Source organism: Hyaena hyaena, unplaced genomic scaffold (assembly GCF_003009895.1).
Source record: "Hyaena hyaena isolate Hyena2069 unplaced genomic scaffold, ASM300989v1 scaffold_32, whole genome shotgun sequence".
Taxonomy (NCBI): Eukaryota; Metazoa; Chordata; class Mammalia; order Carnivora; family Hyaenidae; genus Hyaena; species Hyaena hyaena.
The window spans coordinates 4957451-4980146 of NW_024080663.1; the positions used below are offsets into that span (position 1 = coordinate 4957451).

The 22696-nt window shown below is 38.9% G+C and overlaps 1 protein-coding gene across 8 annotated transcripts in view; it reads right to left on the reverse strand.

Moving 5' to 3' along the window:
- Nucleotides 1–6550: 6550 nt before the first annotated feature.
- Nucleotides 6551–22696, reverse strand: part of LOC120229462 (TLC domain-containing protein 4-like) — a 99276-nt gene continuing 83130 nt past the window's right edge. For 7 of the 8 annotated variants that reach the window (XM_039228476.1, XM_039228474.1, XM_039228478.1 and 4 more), the window contains 2 exons: nucleotides 22462–22535; nucleotides 6551–6935 (listed from right to left, as the gene is read on the reverse strand). In XM_039228476.1, coding sequence (XP_039084407.1) covers nucleotides 6617–6935; nucleotides 22462–22535 — 393 coding nt within the window. In that variant the 3' untranslated portion in view covers nucleotides 6551–6616. The remainder of the gene's footprint in view (nucleotides 6936–22461; nucleotides 22536–22696) is intronic. The other variant, XM_039228479.1, reaches the window with a different exon arrangement.

Genomic DNA, 22696 nt, shown 5'->3' on the forward strand with positions numbered 1-22696 from the left:
TTCTCCCTACAAGTCCCCTTCTTTGAAAGTACTGCTTGGGTAATTTCTGGAGTGGTATAATCAATGGTTGGGTAAGATGACAATTCTAGATGTGGCAGAATTTAGCTGGAGGTGGATGAACAGAGGAAGGGGCTGTTTAGCCAATGGGGCAGCCAGGCTCCAAGCTTGGGAGCCGGGTGCCATAAGCAACAATGAGCTACTCAAGCAGCTGTGAAGAGTCTGGTTTGTGAGGACCATCTAGGAACAGATGATCAGTTACTAGAATGGGGGAGAATTGCAAATTTGCCAACTTGCTTATTTTGTGCATGTCCCAAACCAAAGACACAGAGGGAAAGCAGGAAGTTAACTTTGATAAAGACTAAGGAACAGGAAATAAAGGGTGGCTCATCTTTGAGACTGCCTGAGGTGTAGAGAGAGAGAGCAGCCATGTACACTTGCTTAGAGGGGTTCTCAATCCTTGTAACTTTACCTGTGGCCTATCTCCACTAACAGCTGTGGCTGCTATTTTCATTTTGAAATTCAGCTGTTCCTTTGCCAGTCTTGACACAACATTTTAGGCATGTTCTAAAGCATGACTCATGATGCGCTTTCCAAAGGCCAAACCTCTTCAGTATTCTATTCAATTAGCTCTCTGCTTCCTGATCTACTGGATATTCTTGGACCAAGATGCAAGATTAAGACCATGGGCAATTTGAGAAGGGAAGAATCTCAGCCAAGACATTTGGCAAAAAACACTTGAGACCACATGAGAGGCCTAAAGGACACGGGGAAGGAGATTAAAAACATAACTGCCAAAGTTTTACTTAATCTAAACGAGCCTATTGATTAGATAGTTCCATTCCTTCAATCAACAAGCATGCCTATGATGTCTGCTATGCCTTTGGGTTGTTACAAGGCGGGGACCTCAGGGAGAGAAGGGAAGGAACAGAGTAAACAAGCCCTATAAGCATCTTGAAGAATATGAGCTTTAGGATTCAAGAGCTAGAAGAGAGGACCGGATTGGAGGAAAGTAAGTTTTATCATCAGTGTATTCATTAATTACTATTAAAGTGTACACTTTGCAGACTCAAACTTTTGCACTAAATAACTGTGATTTTATTAATTTTTCTCTCACAAAATACAAAGCTTTGCACCACATTAGTGTTCTAACACAAGAAAATCTGAAGGTTTTCCTTGGGAGGCAGGATGATTTATATATAGGATACTGATTTTATACACATTCTTAAAATTAATATTAATAAAATTATCATGACAAAGGAATGCCTTGTATAACATGCAGATTATTGCTTAGAACTTGCATATACCTTAAAATGGCACACATATAAAGTATACAAACATTTGAAAATTTTAAGGGAATTACCTAGATATTAATAATCCTCTCCAAATTAAGGACAACCAGAGACAAAAGTAAAATTGCTATTTTAAATGCTGATAAATCTGAATAACACTGATCTGTAAATTACCAAGTCTCACATTTTGTAAAGAAAACAAAGTTCTTCATTCAGCCTTGTGAAATAAATTAGAAGGCGTGTTCTCAAAGTGTTAAATGTATTTTGAAAGACTTCCAAAATTGTTCTAACAATTAAATAGTAATGTTGTATATATTCCCAGAAAAAAATTGTATATGTCACTATACCTATCACATTTGCTGCAATTTTCAAGTAACTTTTTCAAATGAAATCTAGGTCTAAAAGTTATTACAAATTCTAATAATTGCCAGAAAAACCTCACAACCATCCTACTTACAAGTTAGTAAGAGTATTATCTATGCAAAAATTCCTTAAGTAAAAAGTAGACATGACCATACTAGAAGCAAACCAAGAAACAGAAAAAATATAGCGTATGTTATTTAGTTATATTTTTAGGCTTCATTAACCAAGAAGTAGCAAATACCTAATGCACACTTAATTACAGAAAGAATTAGGTAAAGCTAAAAAGAAAAACATATACAGAGGATAATTAACGAGTTTTTAGCCTGAGGTATTGTATTTCTATCTTTAAGATTTAGAAATATTTCTCATTGTTTTTGGCCTTAAATATAGGGCCTGATATCAAAACTGTCTACTGCTCCAGGGAATCCGTGTAAACATTTTTGATGCAAACAACCCAATCTTTAGCAGTCAGCCTTCAGTTCTTCATCGCTATCCAAAAGATCTTCAAATAAAGGTACAACTTACTACCAAGGCTATCTAGAGGCAGTTGGAGGTCTGGGCTAGAAAGGGCCCAGGCTCAAGGACTTGAGTGTTGCACTTGTAAAAACATGCTAAGGAATCCACTTGCTGGTCAGCTTGCTTTTAAAGGAAACAGGACCAGAACTAAATTTGCTCAACTAAAGAGCAGGACCCAGTAACGCTGCCACAGACCATCAGCCCCTCCTCCTAACAGCCTCCTAACAGTTCCTCCTCTCCCTGTCATGGGGGCTAAGGAAGAGCTCTTAGATAATTTGCATGCCTGCAATGAATCCCCAGCTGAAACATATTTATAAAGCTCTTCCTGCTGAGCCAGATTAAGAGACTACAGATGTTTCTCAATAAAACCATAATCTTATTAGCCTTGTTTCATCTTGTAACAGTATTATTAAATACTAAATGGCTCCTGATAACCTCTTAACAATTATGGTTTGTCTGATCCCCACTTAAACTTACTGAAATGCTTTTTTTCCCCCAATGGAAGAACATACTTGAAACTTTGAAATTTGCCACAATAGACTGGGGAGCTTAAGGGTGTGAGGAAGCCTCGAGAGTTGACATTGAAACGTGTTGGTTTGTAGAGATGGAGGTGCTGATAAAGTCTTTAGGGTGTTAAGAGGATGAGATGGAAGGGCTGGGAGGATTCAGAGAAAAGCTTCTCCAAGAGGGAGGAGCATCATGACTTTTAAGGGAAAATCAGTCGTGGGGTCTCCAACTCCAGGTCCTGCTGGCTTCCTGCTGTTCTCATATGTACTACGTGTGTTTCACGTCAAAACTCACTTTCAGTAGCGTTAGTGTGCCTGTCGTCAACCAGCTGTGGGTAAGGCTGGGTGGTCGGTGTGCGCCCACAGTCTCCAGACACTGGAGGGGCCTCGCTGCTGTGCTGGTTCTTACCTGAGGAGAAACACTGTGCCACATTTCTGATAAAATTCTACGAGTTTCTTCTTCTGGAACTCAAAACACATAAATACGTAGTCTTCCATGAACAGAACTGATGATGGCAACAATTACATGGACTTTTCAATTACAAGCAACGCGATAAACCATGAAAGCCAATTCATAGGTATATTTACGTACTGGAGTTAAGAGTAACCTAGAAACAGAAATTCGTTCAAACATTTATTTTAATAGTGTCTTTTGAAACATGTTTATTTCCCTTAAAAGCAAAACAGAACATGAATATTACAACACCGTCCCCTAGAGATCTCCACGAGAAGACGGTTTCTAATGCAGGATGACAAATGGTGTAACGCATACAGCTGGCCCTTCGTGCCCGTGAAGGGACGGTTCCCCAAACATTCGATTCACCTCAAAGAAAGTGTCCAATTTAAAAACTGATACGTTAGCAAAAGACTGAGTCAAGTCGATTAAAATTTAGAAAAGAATTTGATTCAAACACCCATATACTAGGTAGCTTTTAAAACTAGGCCTTTACAATCGGACTTGGACATCACGATATATCAGTTACCCTTAGGAATGGTAAAGACATTATTTCTCTTAACGTAGTGCTAGCTAGCCCACGAAACCACAAAAACTAAACAGGTGGAATAAAAATTGCATCTTAACTCACTAGAAGATATCAAGACACAACCTATGCAGGAGTTAGTTTTTTTACACTCATGTAACCCCATTCTGAGTGTGAAATAAATGCAAACAATACTCACTAGAAAGATTTTAGACACAAGAATGCAAACTCTATGAACTCAAACTCATAATTTTTAAATTCTCCCAAATAAAATATCAGCTGCAGAATCTACGATCTTGCATGCTGACTTCCACTCACTTCCAAAATTTTGTAAGAATCGTTTATTTTTTAGACTACTATGTTCAGAGAACATCTTTATAGTTACAGGTTGTCACTAATCTTTTTCTATAAAAATAGAGTTGCTTAAAAATTTATACCAATTTGCTTTTATTTTCTACAAATATCTTAAGAGCTGTTAAATATCAGAATGCCTAATAGAATCATTTAAATTAATCCATGTAGTCAAAATACTTAATATGTAAAATGTCTAGCAAAAGTCTGTCATTTAATAAATGAAAAATTCATCGTTTAATAAATGATATGTTCTGTCTTCAACGCCTTGTATCTTAGGTAGGTGGACACAATCCTAGAAGCGCCAAGTATAGTTCCTGTGAAAATCTGATTTAAAGTAGCATGGCAGTTTGTAGTGTCTTTTCCATTTAATGTGCGTCGTGAGAGGAAATATGTATCCAATTTTGGATACTGAATCTGGATGTTGAATTCGCTGTCATGCAGCCAGCATAAAAATAAGAATTGCTGACTAAGTGAATGACAAACTTCAGTTGAAAACATTGCTACTTTAAGCACACATGTTCAGTGAGCAGCTATACTGATGAAAAGTGCTGTCAATGAAAGTGAAAATGAAGTTTTAAGCATGAAATCACAACCATAAAAACCCAAACTACTATATGGAAACTCACTTATCAGTGAGTTTTATTTTACAATACATGGCCATATATTGCTTTATACTGACTTCATTTTGATAGTGGGTTTAAAATCTGTGCTCAGAAACTATAGAAATATCCAAAGAGTCAAAAATATTTATTTCAAGTTTTGCTTCTTTCTAAAGGAATGGATTTCCAAAATAGTTTTCTGATATAAATGTTTTCCTTTTAAAAAGCCAGTTTTCTTGCAAAGAGCAAGAAAAGAACAAGATAAAACCATGTGCTTTCCTACCCTCTCTAAACCACCAATATGCATTTAAGTGCCTATCATGTGGAAGGCACAAAATTTGGTAACAAATTATCAATGTAGTATCAGTAGCGTTAAAAACAAATACCTATATTTTACATTACTTTAATTAAGTCATTCAAACATAAGTGTACTTAGTGTAAGCTGATCAATTTGATTCTCTCATTGACTTGAGATTTTAATAGCCTTCTTTAAATATTCTAAAACTTATCAGGCTCTATCTGCATTAGACAGCCAGATCAAACCAAATCAAGTCAAATTAAATCAAAGTCTTGATCTATCCAGCCAGCCTCTCTTCATCATCACAACACGCACAATGAAAGAGAAGCATCCTACCAACTGAGAAACTAAGTGGATTCGATCTCTTGGTTTGGGTTCAATTAAATTCAAGCATCTGTCACTGGTTAAATTTCTTTTTTTCTTATGTAAGAACAATCATTAAAGTCAAGTACTTGAGAAAAATAAATAAAGGCAATAATAGCTAACTATATAATTCTATATTTGGGTTGCAAGAATCAAAGAAAAAGCAAACACATACTTACATATCCACCAAAAAAAAAAAACCCCAAAACCAAAAAACCAGAGTCACCAGTCATGTATCATCATGTAAGACAAGAATATTGGTAATCAGAATACTTGAATTAAATTACCTATTGTTTTCCCTGTTCTTTAGGAAAGATAGAAAGTCAAAGCACTCAAAATATTGATTAAGCAAGCATGGGTGTGAACTGTGAGTAAAATGTGAATACCAATTTTTTTGGAGTTTTGGTCTCAGCAAGGAGAGGCGGACCTTAGGAGCGTGATAAATACATACTGCATGACACTTTGGTACTGACGATGTTGGGTTCTGATCTTAGGGGAGGTTTTGCAAATAGAAATCATATTTTTTTTCACGGAAAAAGTGCAAGGGGAACCAAGACAGCCGTGTTAAAGCTTTGTTCTTAATGATTCCTCTTAGTAGCCTAAACAGTCATCTACAACATGCATTTTTAGAAAGAGGAATTCATCTAAGGAGCTCTGAAAAATCTGTCTTAAGCCTTACTACAAATAAAAAAGCAGTACTTGGATAAAATGTTAAAAATAGAAATGATAAAGTGAGGTCTGAGCAATCTACAAATGAAAGAAGTATTGTCCATGACTGAACTAATTAAATATTCCCAAAGTAAGCAAAATACTTCATCATTAGATGATAGAATATCTAAAAAAAAAAAGATACATGATTACTAATAGTGTAAGAAAAAGAAAAATTTGGAAATTAAACCCACCACAGGTATTGACAGCCAAGAGCACAAATGAGTGCAGTACCACGAAATGTTGAGAGCTATTTACAAATTTAAAAGCAGTTCCCATTCTTTCAGCAAAATTGGTGACATAAAAGCAAGCGCATCAAATTAGCAGTCATTTTTTCACAGAGAAAAATATCAATGCAGGTTAACAGATTTCTGGAAAGATTCACCACTATATTTATAATTTTTTTTATTTTAACCTTTAAGATTTTATCCATGCTTACAATGCAGAAGAAAATCAGAAAAGAAATCTTGGAATAAAAGCTATGTTTTAGTTTCTCTTTTCTAAAGGTTAAAAAAAAAAAAGCACTGAAACCCTCGATAACAAGTATAATTAATAAGAAGCACAAGAACATGCCGAGAATTCATCCTATCAGTAGATATAATGCGGGTAGTAATAAAGTATACTTATCAATAGCCCACTTTTAGTCAAGTTTTCCATTCTGAAGACTCTTTTTGGCTTTCTCTTGTCTGATGAGAGAGATGACTTTGATGCAACCCTTTGTAATTTTGATCATCCACATGACATTCATCACATCCAAAACAACACAAGTAGAGATCCAGGAACATTGGACTAAAAGTCCAAGCCTGACATAGGCTTCTGTTCCTAACACGGAATACATGAAGCTATAAAAAGGAGGCATCGAGACAATCCGCACGATGAAGAATACCACTGTCATGAGTATTCCATTGATGACGTTAGCCTTGGAAAACTTAGGATACTTCAGAGCTTCAAAGAACCACCTGAAAAAAATTTTTAAAAGCATCACATTTACTCTGCATCTCTGAGGATTAACCATTTTAATTTTAGTTTTCAGTTTTTAAAATTCAGTGAACATTCCCCCTAAGATTTATATGGGGAGGCAAAGGGCCCAGAATAGCCAACACAATACTGAAAGGAAGAAGGCTGGCACACTCATGCTACCCACTTTCAAGACTGACTTGCTATATACAGCTACAGTTATCAAGACAGCATGGTGCTGGTGAAAGACCAGCCGTGTTAGCCTGGAAATAGACCCACACAAATAAATTCCACTGACTTCTGGCTACATTGGAAAGGTAATTCAATGGAGAAGGAGAGTTTTCCCAACAGCTGGAACAACTGGATATTCAGATGCAGAAAAATGAACCTAAGCACAGACCTCACATATTGCACAAAAACTCAAAATGAACCACAGATTTAAATGTAAAATGAAAAACTATGAAACTTCTAGAAGAAAACATAGGAAAAAATCTGCATGAGCTGAGGTTTGGTGATAGTACTTTAGATATAACACCAAAAGCACAAATATCAAGAAAAAATATTGATAAGTTGGACTTATTCAATAGGTGAAATGATAAGCAAATTATGGTATAGCCACACAACGGAATACCATTCAGCAATAAAAAGGAACAAACTATCAATTTACCTAACCACATGGAAGAATTGTAAATGCATATTACTAAATGAAAAGAAACCAGTCTGAAAACTCTACCCATAGTATGATTCCATTTATAGAACATTCTGGAAAAAGCAAAACTATAAAGACAAAAGACAGGTCAATGGTTGCCAGAGGTTTAGGGAGAGAGGAAGAGGGTAGAATAAGTGAAGTCTGGGAGATATTTTAGGGTGGTGAAACAATTCTCTGTGATATTGTAGTGCTGAATAGAAGACACTATTCATTTGTCAAATCCATAGGACAGCATGAAGAGTGTGTGGAAATTTTAAAATAGCAGTTAGGAGGTTGGGGGTGCCAGGATGGAACCCAGACTATGACAGAAGAACCTAACTGCTTTACAAGAACATGACATAACCTCACTGTAAGACATGGGGTAAAAACAGGTGACTTAAGTAACTCTGAAAATGAATGGGGACTGTAAGACTAAAAACAAAACAAACTGTACACAGCCAGTTAGTAAAGTTGGTAAAGTTGTGTCTCATGGAAGAACAGGCAAAAAATTCTAAAACCATTATACATGTAAATTGGGATTTAACAAATAAGTACATTTGTTTGGTGATGAAGTGGAGACCAGGCTTCTCATTGTTGGAGTGGAAAGTTACAGACAAGTGAGTGGAAGAGGCTAGATGAATCCATATGATACTGGATTAGAGTTGACAACATCAGTATGAACTCATATTTAGCTTAATATAGATACAGAGATGGACATAGTAAAAGTAATGATAGTTCTCTGTGTCTCCACAGGTTGGTATATTTCCAAGTTGTCAGCTGGGAGGGCACAGAAACAATGATGCCCCAGTAGCAATCTAACCCAGGGCTTAGATCTTGGCTTCTAACACCATTCTCCAATAAAAGGAACCAGGATTCCTTGAGACATGGCTGATTCTAGGGCTGGGACAGAGAATATACAGTATGAATCTAGCACATTTTTTTTTTTTACTGTCAGATAGAAAGGAAGTACTCAAAAGCAAAATGATGAGGTTGTATCAGAGGGCCACAGAAGCCAACTGAAAGAATTCAATGGCAAAAGCTGTAGCATTCTGAACAATTAGTAAATCATAAATAATGTGGTATTAGATTAAAAAAAAACCCTAACGTATAAAATAAATATCCATGGATCCATGGTAATGTAAATGAATGAAGGAATGAATGATTAAGGGAGAAAAGATAAATTACCCTGTGCAGAGTAATTACAAATGATTTATGTAGATATTGTAACCTCAACGAGCTGAAACCTAACTCCCCACCCCTCTTCAGTGACTCCCTTCCACAGTTCAGTATAGAAGGCAAGGGAGGGAGAAAGAGTAACTTTAAAACAGAAATGGGACAAACCCTTCACTTCAGCCAGAGGAGCAAGGTAAAGATCAACAGTGCTAAGTCATGTTTATAGCATGCAGGCCTGACACGCGGGCATAAGAATGGCACTTTACTTCCACAGTCTTCCTCTTACTCAAGTAGGAGTCTAATCGTGAGAAAAACATCAGACAAATCCAAACTGAGAACTACTCTACAAAACACCTGACCGGTACTCCTCAGAGGACAACAAAAGTCTGAGAACCCACCACAACAAAGAGGAGTCTTTGGCAACCTTCTGTAACATCCTTGCAACTTTCTGGAGAAGTCTAAAATTATTCTCAAGTAAAGCTTCTTTTTAAAAATGCAGTACTTTCTCTATTCTACTTTTTCCTCCTTAAAAAAAGATCTTGACTAATTTTACCTCATTATTTTAGAGATTAGGTTGTAAATGTAGTAAAATATGTCCATGTATCTTAATATTTAATTTGACTGAATTAGTTATGACTAGGCTAGGAACTGCTCAGCCTCGGTAGCTAACACTTCCCAGTTAAGAAAACCTTAAAATATTTTACTAAGAGAGATCAAAAGATCAAGTAGGAGTAATTGGTAGGATAAGAGGTCTGTTACAATTTCTAAGTATATGTAGGGTGAAAAGAGAGCAGCTCAATTATTCAAGGCAATTAAAGGAGAAACTATTTAGGCAGCAGTGGCCAAATTAATAAAATATCACAAAAGGGAAAAGCGTCACCGAGGCAGTAAAGTCAAAATCTTTTGTTCTCATCCAGATCTCTCATCCTAAGTCTTCTCCACTCCCAAAGACTTCACGTTACCCTCAGCCATTCATTTCTTCGACCATCTGGTGCCCTTCGGATCACTCAGAAATGCTACCCCTCAAATGACCTTTCTCATCACAGCTCTTAGCATTCCACATTTCACCTTACCCAATTCCACTTAAACCCATTCTTTGACCTCCTGACTCTCAAGTCCCTCAGTATCGGCCTTCAGACTTTGGTTCTTTCCTTTCCTACCTCCCTGACCTTGGTTAACTTCAGAAGACACATCGGCACCCTCAGGTCTCTCGCCACTTCACCCATCCCACGCAGGCTGCCTGCCTCCCACGCCTCATCACGCCTGCTCTCCCAGGCATGTAGTGTACACTGCAGGTGGGTGCTGTGTTCTGCAGCAGGGGTGCCAGGGGACTCAGAGCCTGCTTCTGCCACTTAGCGCCTGTGTGAACTTTCCTCTCTCTGTTATTGACCTCTATGCCTCAGTTCTATCTCTACAAACCTGGGGACGATGATAAGACCTCCCTTTTGCTAGGAAGCTTTTATGATACACAGTAGGAATCTCCCCCCCATCATACCACGAGCTCAATAAGTAACTATTCCTCACTCATGTATAAAAAACATTTTTTAATGTTTATTTTTGAGGGAGGGAAGGCCAGAGCACAAGCAGGAGAGGGGCAGAGAGAGAAGGAGACACAGAATCTGAAGCAGGCTCCAGGCTCTGAGCTGTCAGCACGAACTGTGAGATCATGACCTGAGCCAAAGTTAGATGCTTAACCGACTGAGCCACCCAGGTGCCCCTCCTCACCCATATTGATGTTCAGGTAAATGGCAGGCACAACTATAATTTAGAGAGAGTTGGGCTCCTGCTGAATTCTCAAGTTTGCTTCACAGTCCTTTTACTCAACTCCACGCTCTCCATAAATTGCTTCCAACCTCTGTGTCCCCACACAAGTCACTTCTCTTCCTCATTCTTTTCTACCTCTTAGTCCCTACAGAGGAACTGGCCTCTTCCAACTACCGAGGAATTATTAAGATTCCATCAAGCATGAATTCCCCAAACTCTGACCTCAGGGTTTCAAAACTTTTGTTTAAGGCACCCTTACTTTTATACTGAGATGAAGAGCTTTCTCTTGCCCTCTCCAAGGCTCACTCCTTCTTGGCCCACTCGACCTTCTGGGACTTTAGTGCATCAGTTATCCCCTTCCCCTTGTTCTATCTAGATTGATTTTTTCCTTCTTTCTCACCAACATACTCTCAATTCTTGCTAATCCAAAAAGCTCTCCTCTGCTTGTCTTCCCTATCAAACTTTTTGAAAGAGAAGTCAACAGTATTGTGGAGAGTGCTGCTATGAACATTGGGGTACACGTGCTCCTATGCCTCAGCATTTCTGTAACATGGAAAGAGCCTAAGTGTCCATCAACAGATGAATGGATCAAGAAGATGTGGTTTATCTATACCATGGAATACTACATGGCAATGAGAAACAATGAAATCTGGCCATGTGTAGCAACATGGATGGACCTTGAGGGTGTTATGCTGAGCGAAATAAGTCAGGCAGAGAAGGACAAATATCATGTTTGCACGTATAGGAGGATTAAGAGGAACCTGACGGAGGACCAAGGGGGAGAAGAAGGGCGGAAATGGTGGGGGAAAGGGAGAGAGGCAAACCATGAGAGACTCTTGAATGCTGACAAAAACTGAGGACTGATGGATGTGGGGGGGAGGGGGGGATGGGCATGGAGGAGGACACTTGTGGGGATGAGCACTGAGTGTTATGTGGAAACTAATTTGACAATAAACTATTTGTAAAAAAAAAAAAAAAAAAAAAGAAGTCAACAGTATATTCACAGACACTCTTGTTATACTTCACAATCCAGTACAATATGATTACATTCCCCTGCAAAAGAAATTGGTCACCCATATTTGGGTGGCTTCCCCATACCCAAGACAGTGGGTTCATCTTAGCCTTCCTCTCAGGTGGCCTTTCTATAGCATGTGACACTGCCAACCGTGACACTGCCAACCAATTCACTTCCATCTCTCCTGACTTCCATGATACTATTTCCTCTTGATTCCCTAATTACACTTCCTCAGTCTCCACTTCTTCTGCCTGTCCCTTACATATGTGTGCCTCCTGAGGCACCTGGGTGGCTCAGTCGGTTAAGTATCCGAATTCAGCTGAGGTCATGATCTCACAGTTTGTGAGTTTGAGCCCCATGTTGGACTCTGTGCTGAGAGCTCAGAGCCTGGAGCCTGCTTTGGGTTTTGTGTCTCCCTCTCCCTCTGCCTCTGCCCCTCGCCTGCTTGTGCTGTCTCTGCCTCTGTTTTTCTCTAAGCATAAAATAAACATTTAAAAAATTTTTTTAAAAAACATGTGTGTCTCCCAAGCACCATTCCTGTCTATATGTGCTACCAAGGCCATTTCATCCACTCTCAGCACCCTAGCATAAATCTTTGATTTCAAGTTCTCTCACACGGATCACTTGTAGTTCCAGATCTCTATTATTGTTGAACATTTTCACCTAATTTATTGGTGAGCGTTTTACAAATCACAAATTCTCAGATATGCCTAAAACACAACATGCCTAAAATCAATACCCTACTCCTTGTCTGGCAACTCCTCTCCCACATTACCACCACCACAAAAAAACTGCCTGTTTCTCTTCCGATCCTCCCAATCATTTGTTTGTTGACACATGGAAACATGTTCATTGTCATGAATAAATGCCATTCTAGTAGAAAAATTAAGGAATTTGCACAAGCAAACTTTCACAATGACACTGAGCCATACAAAATTGTTTTGTGTAATTAAATGGCCATATTTCAGGTAGCTAGATAATACTAGAAAGAGTGCAGAGGCCATGTTTTCAGTACAGTTTGTGTGTTCTTGTGTCACAAGCATCCCAGTGTCTGCTTTTTCTTTGTTCAGAATCAAATCTTTCTGTGAAAAACGTGTGTGTGTGTGTATGTGTGTGGTTTGTCAACTTTATTGATTGATGAAACTCAAGTATAGTTGACATAACACAGTATGGTAATTTCAGGTATACACCGGAACTGATCACCACAGGAAGTCTAGTTAACATTCATCATACAAAGCTGATACAACATTATTGATTGTATTCCCCACACTGTACCTTCCCTTCCAACTCATTTTATAACTGGGAGTTTATACCTATTGATCCTCCCAGTCTTCAACTATGGCATCACCAATGACTTAGTCATCCACATCAGAAACTTGCAGTTAATCTAGACTACTTCTATAGTCTGTAGCCAAGCCTTGTCTATGTTATTTGCTAAAAGTCTTCCTTATCCTTCCCTGATTCATTCCATCCCCACTGCTGCCATTATAACTTTTGATCCTCAGTATGTCTTACCTCGATGACTACGTCAACACAATTGATCTCCCTGGATTCTACCATTCTAGCCTTTTCTCTTCTCACAAGTCCTATTCTGTATTTAGTCCAGACTACTTCCTGTTCTCCAAGTACTTCACGTACTTTCCAAATTTTTGGTTGTGTGGAAAGGTGATTATGAAAAAAATCCAGACTTATGGAACCTGTCCTTTGGCTTTACTATGCAATCACCAGATTCATCGTCTGCCAATTTTTCCATGTGACTGGTGCCTGGTTTTTAAGCCAGTCTCTTTTAAAAGGAAGAGCTCATATATTAATACAAGGTGAAAAAATATTTATATAGTTACTCTTATCTTCCTCTCTCACGTCAGAAGGACCACTGATTTTGTTGGCATCTATTTTTTCCCTAATTCGAACTCTTTCATTCTATCAAAAAAAGGCTAACAGTTTGTGAATATATGTATTGAAGCTGAAAGGGAAACGGGCAGGAGGAAGAAAGAAGACATGCATGTGAGGAGAAAGAACGGAGGGAAAACACTCTTTTACCCACCGTCCACAGTTACTACTAAGACAGGTGTACAGAAAAGATAGCAAATTGTAGGTGTTTATAATCCTCACGCAACCCCAGAGAGGAAAATCTGCCTTTGTTCATTTAGCACCTTTTCCTCCACTGCCCTTCTAAAGAAAATTGAATCTTTCAGTTAAGTCCTGGGAGTTAACCATGCAGAGTGTGGTACTAACTACAAATCGTGTAAAAACAAGGTATTATCTGGTGTAATTCACATCTGGAAAGAGCAGGAAGGGCTCCTTGCAGATAGAGACAGAGAAAAAGTGAGAAAAGAGAATGGGAGCATACAATCAATCCCTCCACACAGCGATGGTTTGGAGAGTTTCTGGAGTTGGGAGTTAAGGATCAGAAGTTTGAATGAGCCTTGGGAAAACTGCAGGGTCCCGGAGATATTGTGAGTTCAAGAGGAGCGAAGAGAATTTTAAGAAGTGTTTCTGTGAGTAACAAACCGGATCTTTGTGGACATCCTTGGAAAAACTCCAAAAAGGTTTTGGATGCTGTACCGTTTCTGGGACTCTACACAGAGACTGGGCAGTGAGCTGACCCCAGTTACACCCTGGTTGCAAATGTAATTCTTTCAAGCATGTAAACGTTGGCATTTAGTAAATATTAATCCTGAAATTGTAGGGGTTCAGGAATTTAACTTTAGAAAAGTTTTCCCACACCCCAACATTATTTTGGCTCTCCTTCCCCTTCTAAACTATTCTTTCATTGTATGTATTCTTCCTTATCTTATGCTTCAATTCAACTTTATCATTTAAATGCCATCTTTTCTCATGGCTTCAAATATCACCTCTATCTGATCCTTCCAAAATTCCTCTCTGTTCCTCTCACTACATTTCCACTCAGATGCTCTGTTTGTCCTCTTATCTAACATCTCCAAGCCAAACCCACCACCTTCCCCACCCCCACCCCCAGTCTTCCTCATACCCCATCTCTTTCCATGGGCCCATTCCTCAAAGGTATGATGGAGAAATGATCCTAAACGCATCCCTTTTCTCTATCTCTAATTTCTCATCCATGGCCAAATTCACTTTTTCTTCCCTGAAAATTTCTATTTTGTCATCTTTTCTCTTATCCCCACAGCCTAATTTGGACTCCTCTTTATTTTCTGGACTAATGAAATCACGCTATTCATTCACAAAACTAAGAGCTGTCTGCTAACCTCCTAACCTGCCATTCTGCCTCCAGTCTTCCAATCTATTCTACAAATACCAAAAGCGACAATTAACTCAGGGCTATTTTCAGAATGTCTTCCTCCGCTAGACTACATTCTCACTGTCCAGTGGATCAAGTTCGATCAGCAATCTCTGACACTCAACACCCTCTATGCCTATCCAGACTCCTCCTAAGACATACTCTTTAATCCTATAAGTCTGGGTTTCTCTTTCACGTGGCATGTTTATTCCACTTTTTAAAAACTCGTGTTCATTTCTTCCTCCTTAAATGGAGGGCCTCCCCTCCCACTTTTAAAATCATCCCAAAATATGTTAAGGATGGGTCCCACCTTCTCAAGTGAAGATTTGCATGATAAATATTAACCAATAATAGATCATAAAATGTGGTTCCTGGACCCCTGAGACTTTCTGGAGGGTGTACAAGGGAAAACTATTTCATAATAATATTAAAATTATTATCCACCTTGCTCCTCGGGCTGACTTCTGTAATGACGGTGTGAGCACTGATAGATACACCTGCCATCTCAGCACAAATTGCAGCAATGGCGCAAAATGGTATAGTGGACATTGAATTCTCTACTGCCCCACTCTTGCAGTTAAAAACAAAACGGGGAGGGGAGGGGAGGGGAGGGGAGGGGAGGGAAAGAAAGAAAGAAAGAAAGAAAAGAAAAGAAAAAAGAAAAGAAAGAAAGAAAGAAAGAAAGAAAGAAAGAAAGAAAGGAAGGAAGGAAGGAAGGAAGGAAGGAAAGAAAGGAAAGAAAGGAAAGAAAGAAAGAAAGAAAGAAAGAAAGAAAGAAAGAAAGAAAGAGAAGGAAAGAAAGGAAAAAGTCTTTTAAAAAGGGGGTAAAACCAGTTTCACTTAAGAATGCCCCTGATGAAGAAGAATAATTTCATTGCATCACAGTCTCTGAGTAGATCTTTTTAATACTCTGTGTGATAAAACAGGAAGTATACATAACACAGGTCTGCTGCACAGTATAATAGTTGTCTGCAGGGAAAACCCTTGGATGATGATCTGAACTGTGAGCTCAACTACATGCCTTTTCCATGGAACATCATTTTTACTTGAAAAAAAAATTCTGGAAAACTATGGTTATTTCAACTTGGGCATTTGGCAGGCATTTTCTCAAAAATGAAAAGTGAGTTTGTCACATCGAGAAAAGCAGCTTGTCCGTATTTGTTGCCAATAACGGAATTTGAACTTTCAAATGAAAATCAGAATTTTGGAAAAGTTTTATCTGCCACTATGAATTTGGTAGCCTCCCAATACTTAGAGACTTTTTAAATGAGATCAGTGGTGATACTAATGTAGTTTTTTAAATATTCCTAATAAACGTACCAACATTTGGAAGACCTACATAACTCAGAAACCCAAATGACAAATGACCAAAGCACGATATTACATAATTAGGCATGGGCAAAAGATTCAAAGTGCAAGAAAGACCAATGGATTTCAATGTAACTATGTATGGAAAGTTTGTTGATATGGTTTCAGATTCTACATTTAACTAACCTTTAAGAAACTACCTCTTGGTATATTTTGATGTAATGTTAAAGAAGAATATCCACAATTGTTTGAAAAGGCTACTAAAATGCTTTTACCTTTTCCTACTACATTATTAACTCTGAGAGGCCAGGATTTTTTGTGTTTTTTTTTTTCATATGCTTCTACCAAAACAACATTTCACAACAGACTGAAAACAGAGGCAGCCTTGAGAATCCAGCTAAATACCATCATGCCAGACATCAGAAAGATCTGCAAAAATGTACACCCAGGACAGTGTTCCCACTAAGATTTTTTTCATTTTGGCAATGTAGTTATTTTTCACACAAAAAACCACATTATGTTAACATAAAATATTATTGTTACTATTAAATGAATTAATAAATATTTTTAATGTCGCAGTTTGAATTTCCAATCTGGCAAATATCAATAGATATAAGCCCACAGGAAATAAAAGTTCATTCTAGTCCTCAATAATTTATGAGATCTACAAGTTTGAGAGCAGCTGTTTTATACCATTAATACCAGCACTTTTTTTCACTTAATGTCTTGTTTTATAGTTCATTATTTTCTATTTTTAAGTCCTATTTTCTGAAACATAGACAGGCCACCAGACACCATACTTGAAGGTCCCGGGAGGCAGGGACTGCGACATTTAGGTACTGAGGGGGTATTTAGTAAGTACTGAATTAACATATTAAGGAGCATATGTATAAAGTTCTTATAAGATATCAAATTTTAATAACAATGCATAAATATGTCCTCATGACAGTTAAGGGCATTTAGGAAAGAAAGAAGTTACCACCACTGAATTAATTACTTTTTTTGTAACAAGAAGCCTGATGCATGGGTAAAACTCAGCAGCAGAAATTTAACTGAAATCCAGGTGTCTAAGCTTTATTTTAGTCCTCTTTTCCTCTAGAAGCCACCACATGCATCCCATGTGTCTTCTTAAATTATATAAACTCCAAAATAGAGAAAATATAAAAATACCACAAACTATAAAGAAGACAATTAACCAACAGAAAACTCTAAGAGAGCTTAAGTGGCTGCACTTGATTTTGTTACTATCTGCTTGCTCTTCCATTATACCATTTCTTGTTCTTGTTCCAACCACACTCCTCCCTTTCTTAATTTACTAAAGACTCAAAGCTTTTAGATAAAGGTATAGAATTAAGCTATCTCTAATTTTTTGAGTTCTCAGAGAGTTTCAAACAAAAACAAATGGAAGTTCCTTTAAGCGTCAGAGTTAATTTTCTCCTGTTTCAAAATCTCATAAACTGAATCACCTTCAAGAGATGCTAAAGTTTAACTGATCACTTCCCGGGGTCACTTTTTCAAAAAGCAATTAAATGGCTACTACATGCCAGAGAATGTTGGAGTGCTGGACCTGCAAAGTTGAACAAAACTGTGCCCTTGATCTAATGAACACAGAGATGATTCAGAAGAGACAGTGAGCGAGCAAGCGAGCGAGAGAATGCTATTATAAAATAACTAATCATAATGGGGTAAATGTATGTCACTATTGTGGAAGCACAGGTGAGGGACACCAAGCTCAACCGGAAAGAGATGGGACTCAGCGATGGCAATAATCCTCAGGCTGAGTCTTGAAGGATGAGTAAGGAGCCAGGAGACCTTTTCAGCATATGGACAAGTTGGAATGAGAGGAGGTTTTGGAGGGGAAAATGTGGTGGAAAGAGAGAAGACAGCTATACTTGGAAAATTCTGTATCATGTTAGGGAGCCCACATTTTAACCTGTAATGCAGCAGGTGCCACTGAGGGGATTCAACCAGGGGAGGGGTGTGTTTGTTTTGGGGTTTTAGGGGGATCATGAATGAAGATACTAATGGAGAAGAGAGAGAAAAGGGTAACAGGACCGGAGACAGGTAGGCGGTCTAGAGCAGGGATCAGCAAACTTCTTCCCCAAGGAGACAGCAGACATAAAGTAAGAGGCTTTGGAGGCTGTACTGTCTCCGGTCTCTGTCACAATCAACTCTGCTGTGGTGGTAGATCAGCAGTCATGCGAACAAGGGAATAGAGCTGGCCCCGAAAAAACTTCATTTGCAAAAAAAAACCAGCAGTGGGTTGGGCCCTCAAGCGTTAGTTTGCCAACCCGCAGTCTAGAACAGCACTGTCCTAAAAAGCTTTCTGCAATAATGAAAATGTTCTTTAGATGTGCTCCCCAATCCAGTAGCACTAGCCACGTGGGGTTGTGAGGCATTTGAAATGTTACAAGTTAGACTGAGAACTGAATTTTTGACTTAATTTAAATGTTAAATAGTTACATGTGGCTTGTGGTGACCCTATTGGGCAGGGCAGGGTTAGAGGATGGTACAGTAGCCTATGCAAGAGGTGATGAACGGGGGCACTGAGAGCAGAGACAGAGTCAGTGGCCAAGGTAAGAAATAGTCAAGAGGCTTTCTGGTAGGACCTGGTGATGGAGAAAAAGTCCGAGGTGATTCCCACACGTCAAGCAGGAGTGACCAAGGATGGCTGGGCCACATGCTGAATGAGAGAAGAGAAGAGACTACAGAGGGAAATATGTTGCATTCTATTTTAGACATGTTGAATTTGATGTGGCACCTGGGAGGAGAAAACATTTGACTATAACACAAGTGCATAATATTAAATATGTTCTGTTTAAGGAGAACACAACCGTAGTACAGGGATGTTAAATAACCTACCCAAGGTCAGGGCAAGTAAGTGGCAAGGCTGAATTGCAACTTGAGTGTATCTGATTCTAAAATTCATGCATTGTCCATTATGCCAAAATGAGCAAACAGGTTATCACTGATGCCTTGAAAATAGAACCTCACCCCAGGGAGAAGCAGGGGAAGATCAGCAGGCCTAGAAGAGAGCCTTGGGGCACGTACAGAACTGTCTCTTACTAAGGAGACTGAGAGAGGACAGTCAGAGCAATACAAGGATAGGATGAGTGGGGTGTCATGAAAGCAAAGGGAGCTGGGCCTTACAGGGAGGTGATAAATAGCATCGAGTCCACAGAGAGACACAAGACAGGCACCAAGGGAGGCCACAAGAGTTTACAACTAGAAGTCACGGATGCCTCTAATGAAACAGTTCCAGCAGAATGGCAGAAGAGGAAGCCTAACTTTAATGAATTAAAGAGAAAAAGAAGATTTTTTAAAAAAGTAGAGAAAGGAGGTATAAACTATGCACTTCCAGTGTTCACTGGGTGTTAGCATATTGAATATGTATGTCATTTGGCATTTGTCCAACATATACTGAATGGCAAACACGAAATTTCATTGAATCTTCACAACAAACTATGAGGCCTATAGGCATCATTATCCCTGTTTTATGGGTAAGAAACCAGGCTTAGAGAGATTAATCTTCCACTCATATGCAATGGTAAGTGGGAGAGCTTGGTTTTGAATGCGGGTCTTCTGACTTCAAAGAACATGCTCTTTGCTCTATACTTCCACAATTTCAGAGTCTTTGAGGATTGCAGAAGAATTATTATTTTAAAAAATTAAATGGCAGAGCCCAAAGAACTGATTATCTTCCTCAAATAAATATTACACCAGGGCACCTGGGTGGCTCAGTTAGCTAATTAAACGTCCGACTTCGGCTCAGGTTATGATTTTATGGTTCGTAGGTTGAGCTCTGCGCTGACAGCTCAGAGCCTAGAGCCTGCTTCAGATTGTGTCTCCCTCTCTCTCTGCCCCTTCCCTGCTCATGCTCCCTCTGTCTCTCAAAAATAAACAAGCATTAAAAATTTTATTTTAAAATAAGATTACACTATCTGAAAGAGGGGCATACAAAATAAGGCAGTATATAAGAACTTGGGAAAGAAAAGGTTAAGCAGCAGATCCATAATCCATTCTTTCCTGTTTTGGGGGTGGAAGGACCACTCTTCTTCCTACCCCTCCCACCTTCAGCAAAAAAAAAAGATCAGGCTAATTGCTTGGTAAGCATACCAACGACAGACCTCCCGATAAACAGACTAATGGTATGTGTTTCAGGAGACTCTCATCCACGGAGTGCTTTTAGGACTTACCTACTCTTAGGACTGCTTATGGCAAAGGAACCTAGAATGTACGGATTTATGGGGCCTGACCCCGTGGGGAATGTTACATAAGTTATGTAATTATCTGAGTATTATCTGGAGATGTGTCATCACCAAGAAAGCTCCTTCTATGTCTGCAATATGAACTACACATATTGCTCATGGCCCTCATAGAGAACTTTATTCCAGAGGGTGCCCAATGCAAAAAGGACTCAGGGAGCCATTCTGATGTACCAGGATCCTTGAGATTATTAGTAAGGTTTAATACCGGGTACACTCTCTAACTCACATGAGTCTGATTTGACAGTCCCAATTCTCTGGGTTATCTCTATACTTTGTCACAAAAGTCTACATGCAATCATGGGAGCTTCCCCTGGCTTGAGACTTTGACCTAAGATTTTAAAGATAGGTAAAATTTTCAAAGGTGGAGGGGAAATGGAGGATGTGAAGAAAGAAAGAAATGTCAGAATAACCCACAGGTACATGAGACACTAAGTGTTTAAAACTGACTCTAATGAGTAGTAAGAAATAAATCTGGAGACATAGGGAGCACATTGCAATGAACGTCAAAGTCAAAGAAGAGTCTAAACAGGATTCCATTTTTAGGAGAAAATAAGGTATAGAAAGTGGAACACAGGGAAGATTACGTCGGCAGATATGTAAGGAAAGGACTGAAGAGAGGGTGAATCTGGAATGAGGGAAGTCAGTTGGAAGGCTCTGGCTGTAAGTGAACCACGGACATCCTGAAGGTCCCCAACTAGGACCATGGATATGGAGTGAAAGGAACAGCCAACATTACACAGAAAACAACATCAGTAGACCTCATTAAATAACAAGGTAAGGGTAATAAAGCATCATAATAAATCCATTGGCAAATATGAGCAACTACCTCCCTCCATGGGGTAGAGCTTAATTCCCCCTCTCCCTTGAGAGTAGGCTATACTTTGTCTCTTGCTCTTAAAGAATAGAGTAAGGGAAAGAAAAAACTTCACTGTGGAGAAACCTGGCAAATACCACCTGAACCATGTGATGAAAGTTCAAATCCCCACTGATGTCATGTGGACATTACACACCTCCTGATACAGTGTGATGACAAGGGCACTTTGCCTCCATGGAATTCTTCCCCAAACCCCATCACCTCCATCCAGTAATAAGAAAAACAGACAAATCCAGACTGGGGGGACAGTTTATAGAATAACTGGACAGTACTTCTTAACACTGTCAAAGTCAGAAAAATGGGGAAAGACTCAGAAACTGTTACAGTCCCCAGGAGACTGAGACGACATGACAACTGAATGCAACATGGCAGTCTGGACTCAATCCTAGAACAAAAAAGAAAACACTAATGGGAAAACTGGTGCAATCTGACAAAATCTGGAGTTCACCTAATAGTGACGTATCGATGCTGGTTTCTTAGTTTTGACAAACGTTCCATGGTAATAGAAGACATCAGCAACAGGAAAACTAGGTGAGGAGGATATGAGTTCCTGTGCTATCTTTGCAACTTTTCTGTAAATCTAAAATTAGAAGACTATTTTTCTTAAATGACGGACGAAGGTGATGTCAATATCAGAATTTGCGAATAAGTTGGTGTCAAGAATATGAATAGGAAGGGCACCCAGGTGACTTAGTCAGTTAAGCATCTGACTCTTGATTTTGGCTCAGGTCATGATCTCACAGTTCTCGAGTTCGAGCCCTGCACTGAGCCCTACGTAGGGCTCCCCACCTACAGTCTGGACTTTCTTGGGATTCTCTTTCTCTCCACTCTCTCTCTCTGCCACTCCCCTGCTCCACACATGCACACAAGTGCTCACACATGCTCTAAGTAAATAAATAAACTTGAAAATAAAAAGTATGAATGGGACCCAAGATAAACCCAAGTATAATAAAGCATCATCACCCTTCCAAAAGAGCTCTGTTCAAAAGCTAGGACCACCACTTTGTAGCTAAGGGATCTTGGATAAGTTTCTCTAACCCCTATAAGGTTTGGTTTCCTTATCTGCACAATGGTAATAATTGTTAATATCACATATTCTCATTTTATGATCTTGGGAAAAAATTTCCCCAAACTAAAGGTAAACAGCATAAGTTTAAAATAATGGTATCAGTAACCTACCGTTGATTCACAAAAGGGCTGGAAAGTTCTGCAAGTAGGCGAAAATTCCCAATGTATGCCAGCACTCCATTCTTCTGGATGATAAACATAAAAAACAGTGTCAGGGAGGACATTCTTATCAAAATTTCCAAATATTAAAGCAACCTTCAATAACTTCTCAGCATAACAATCAATGTCAAAATAGACCAAGTCTCCTAGCTGATTTTCTTCTTTATGAGAAATTAGAAATGTCACT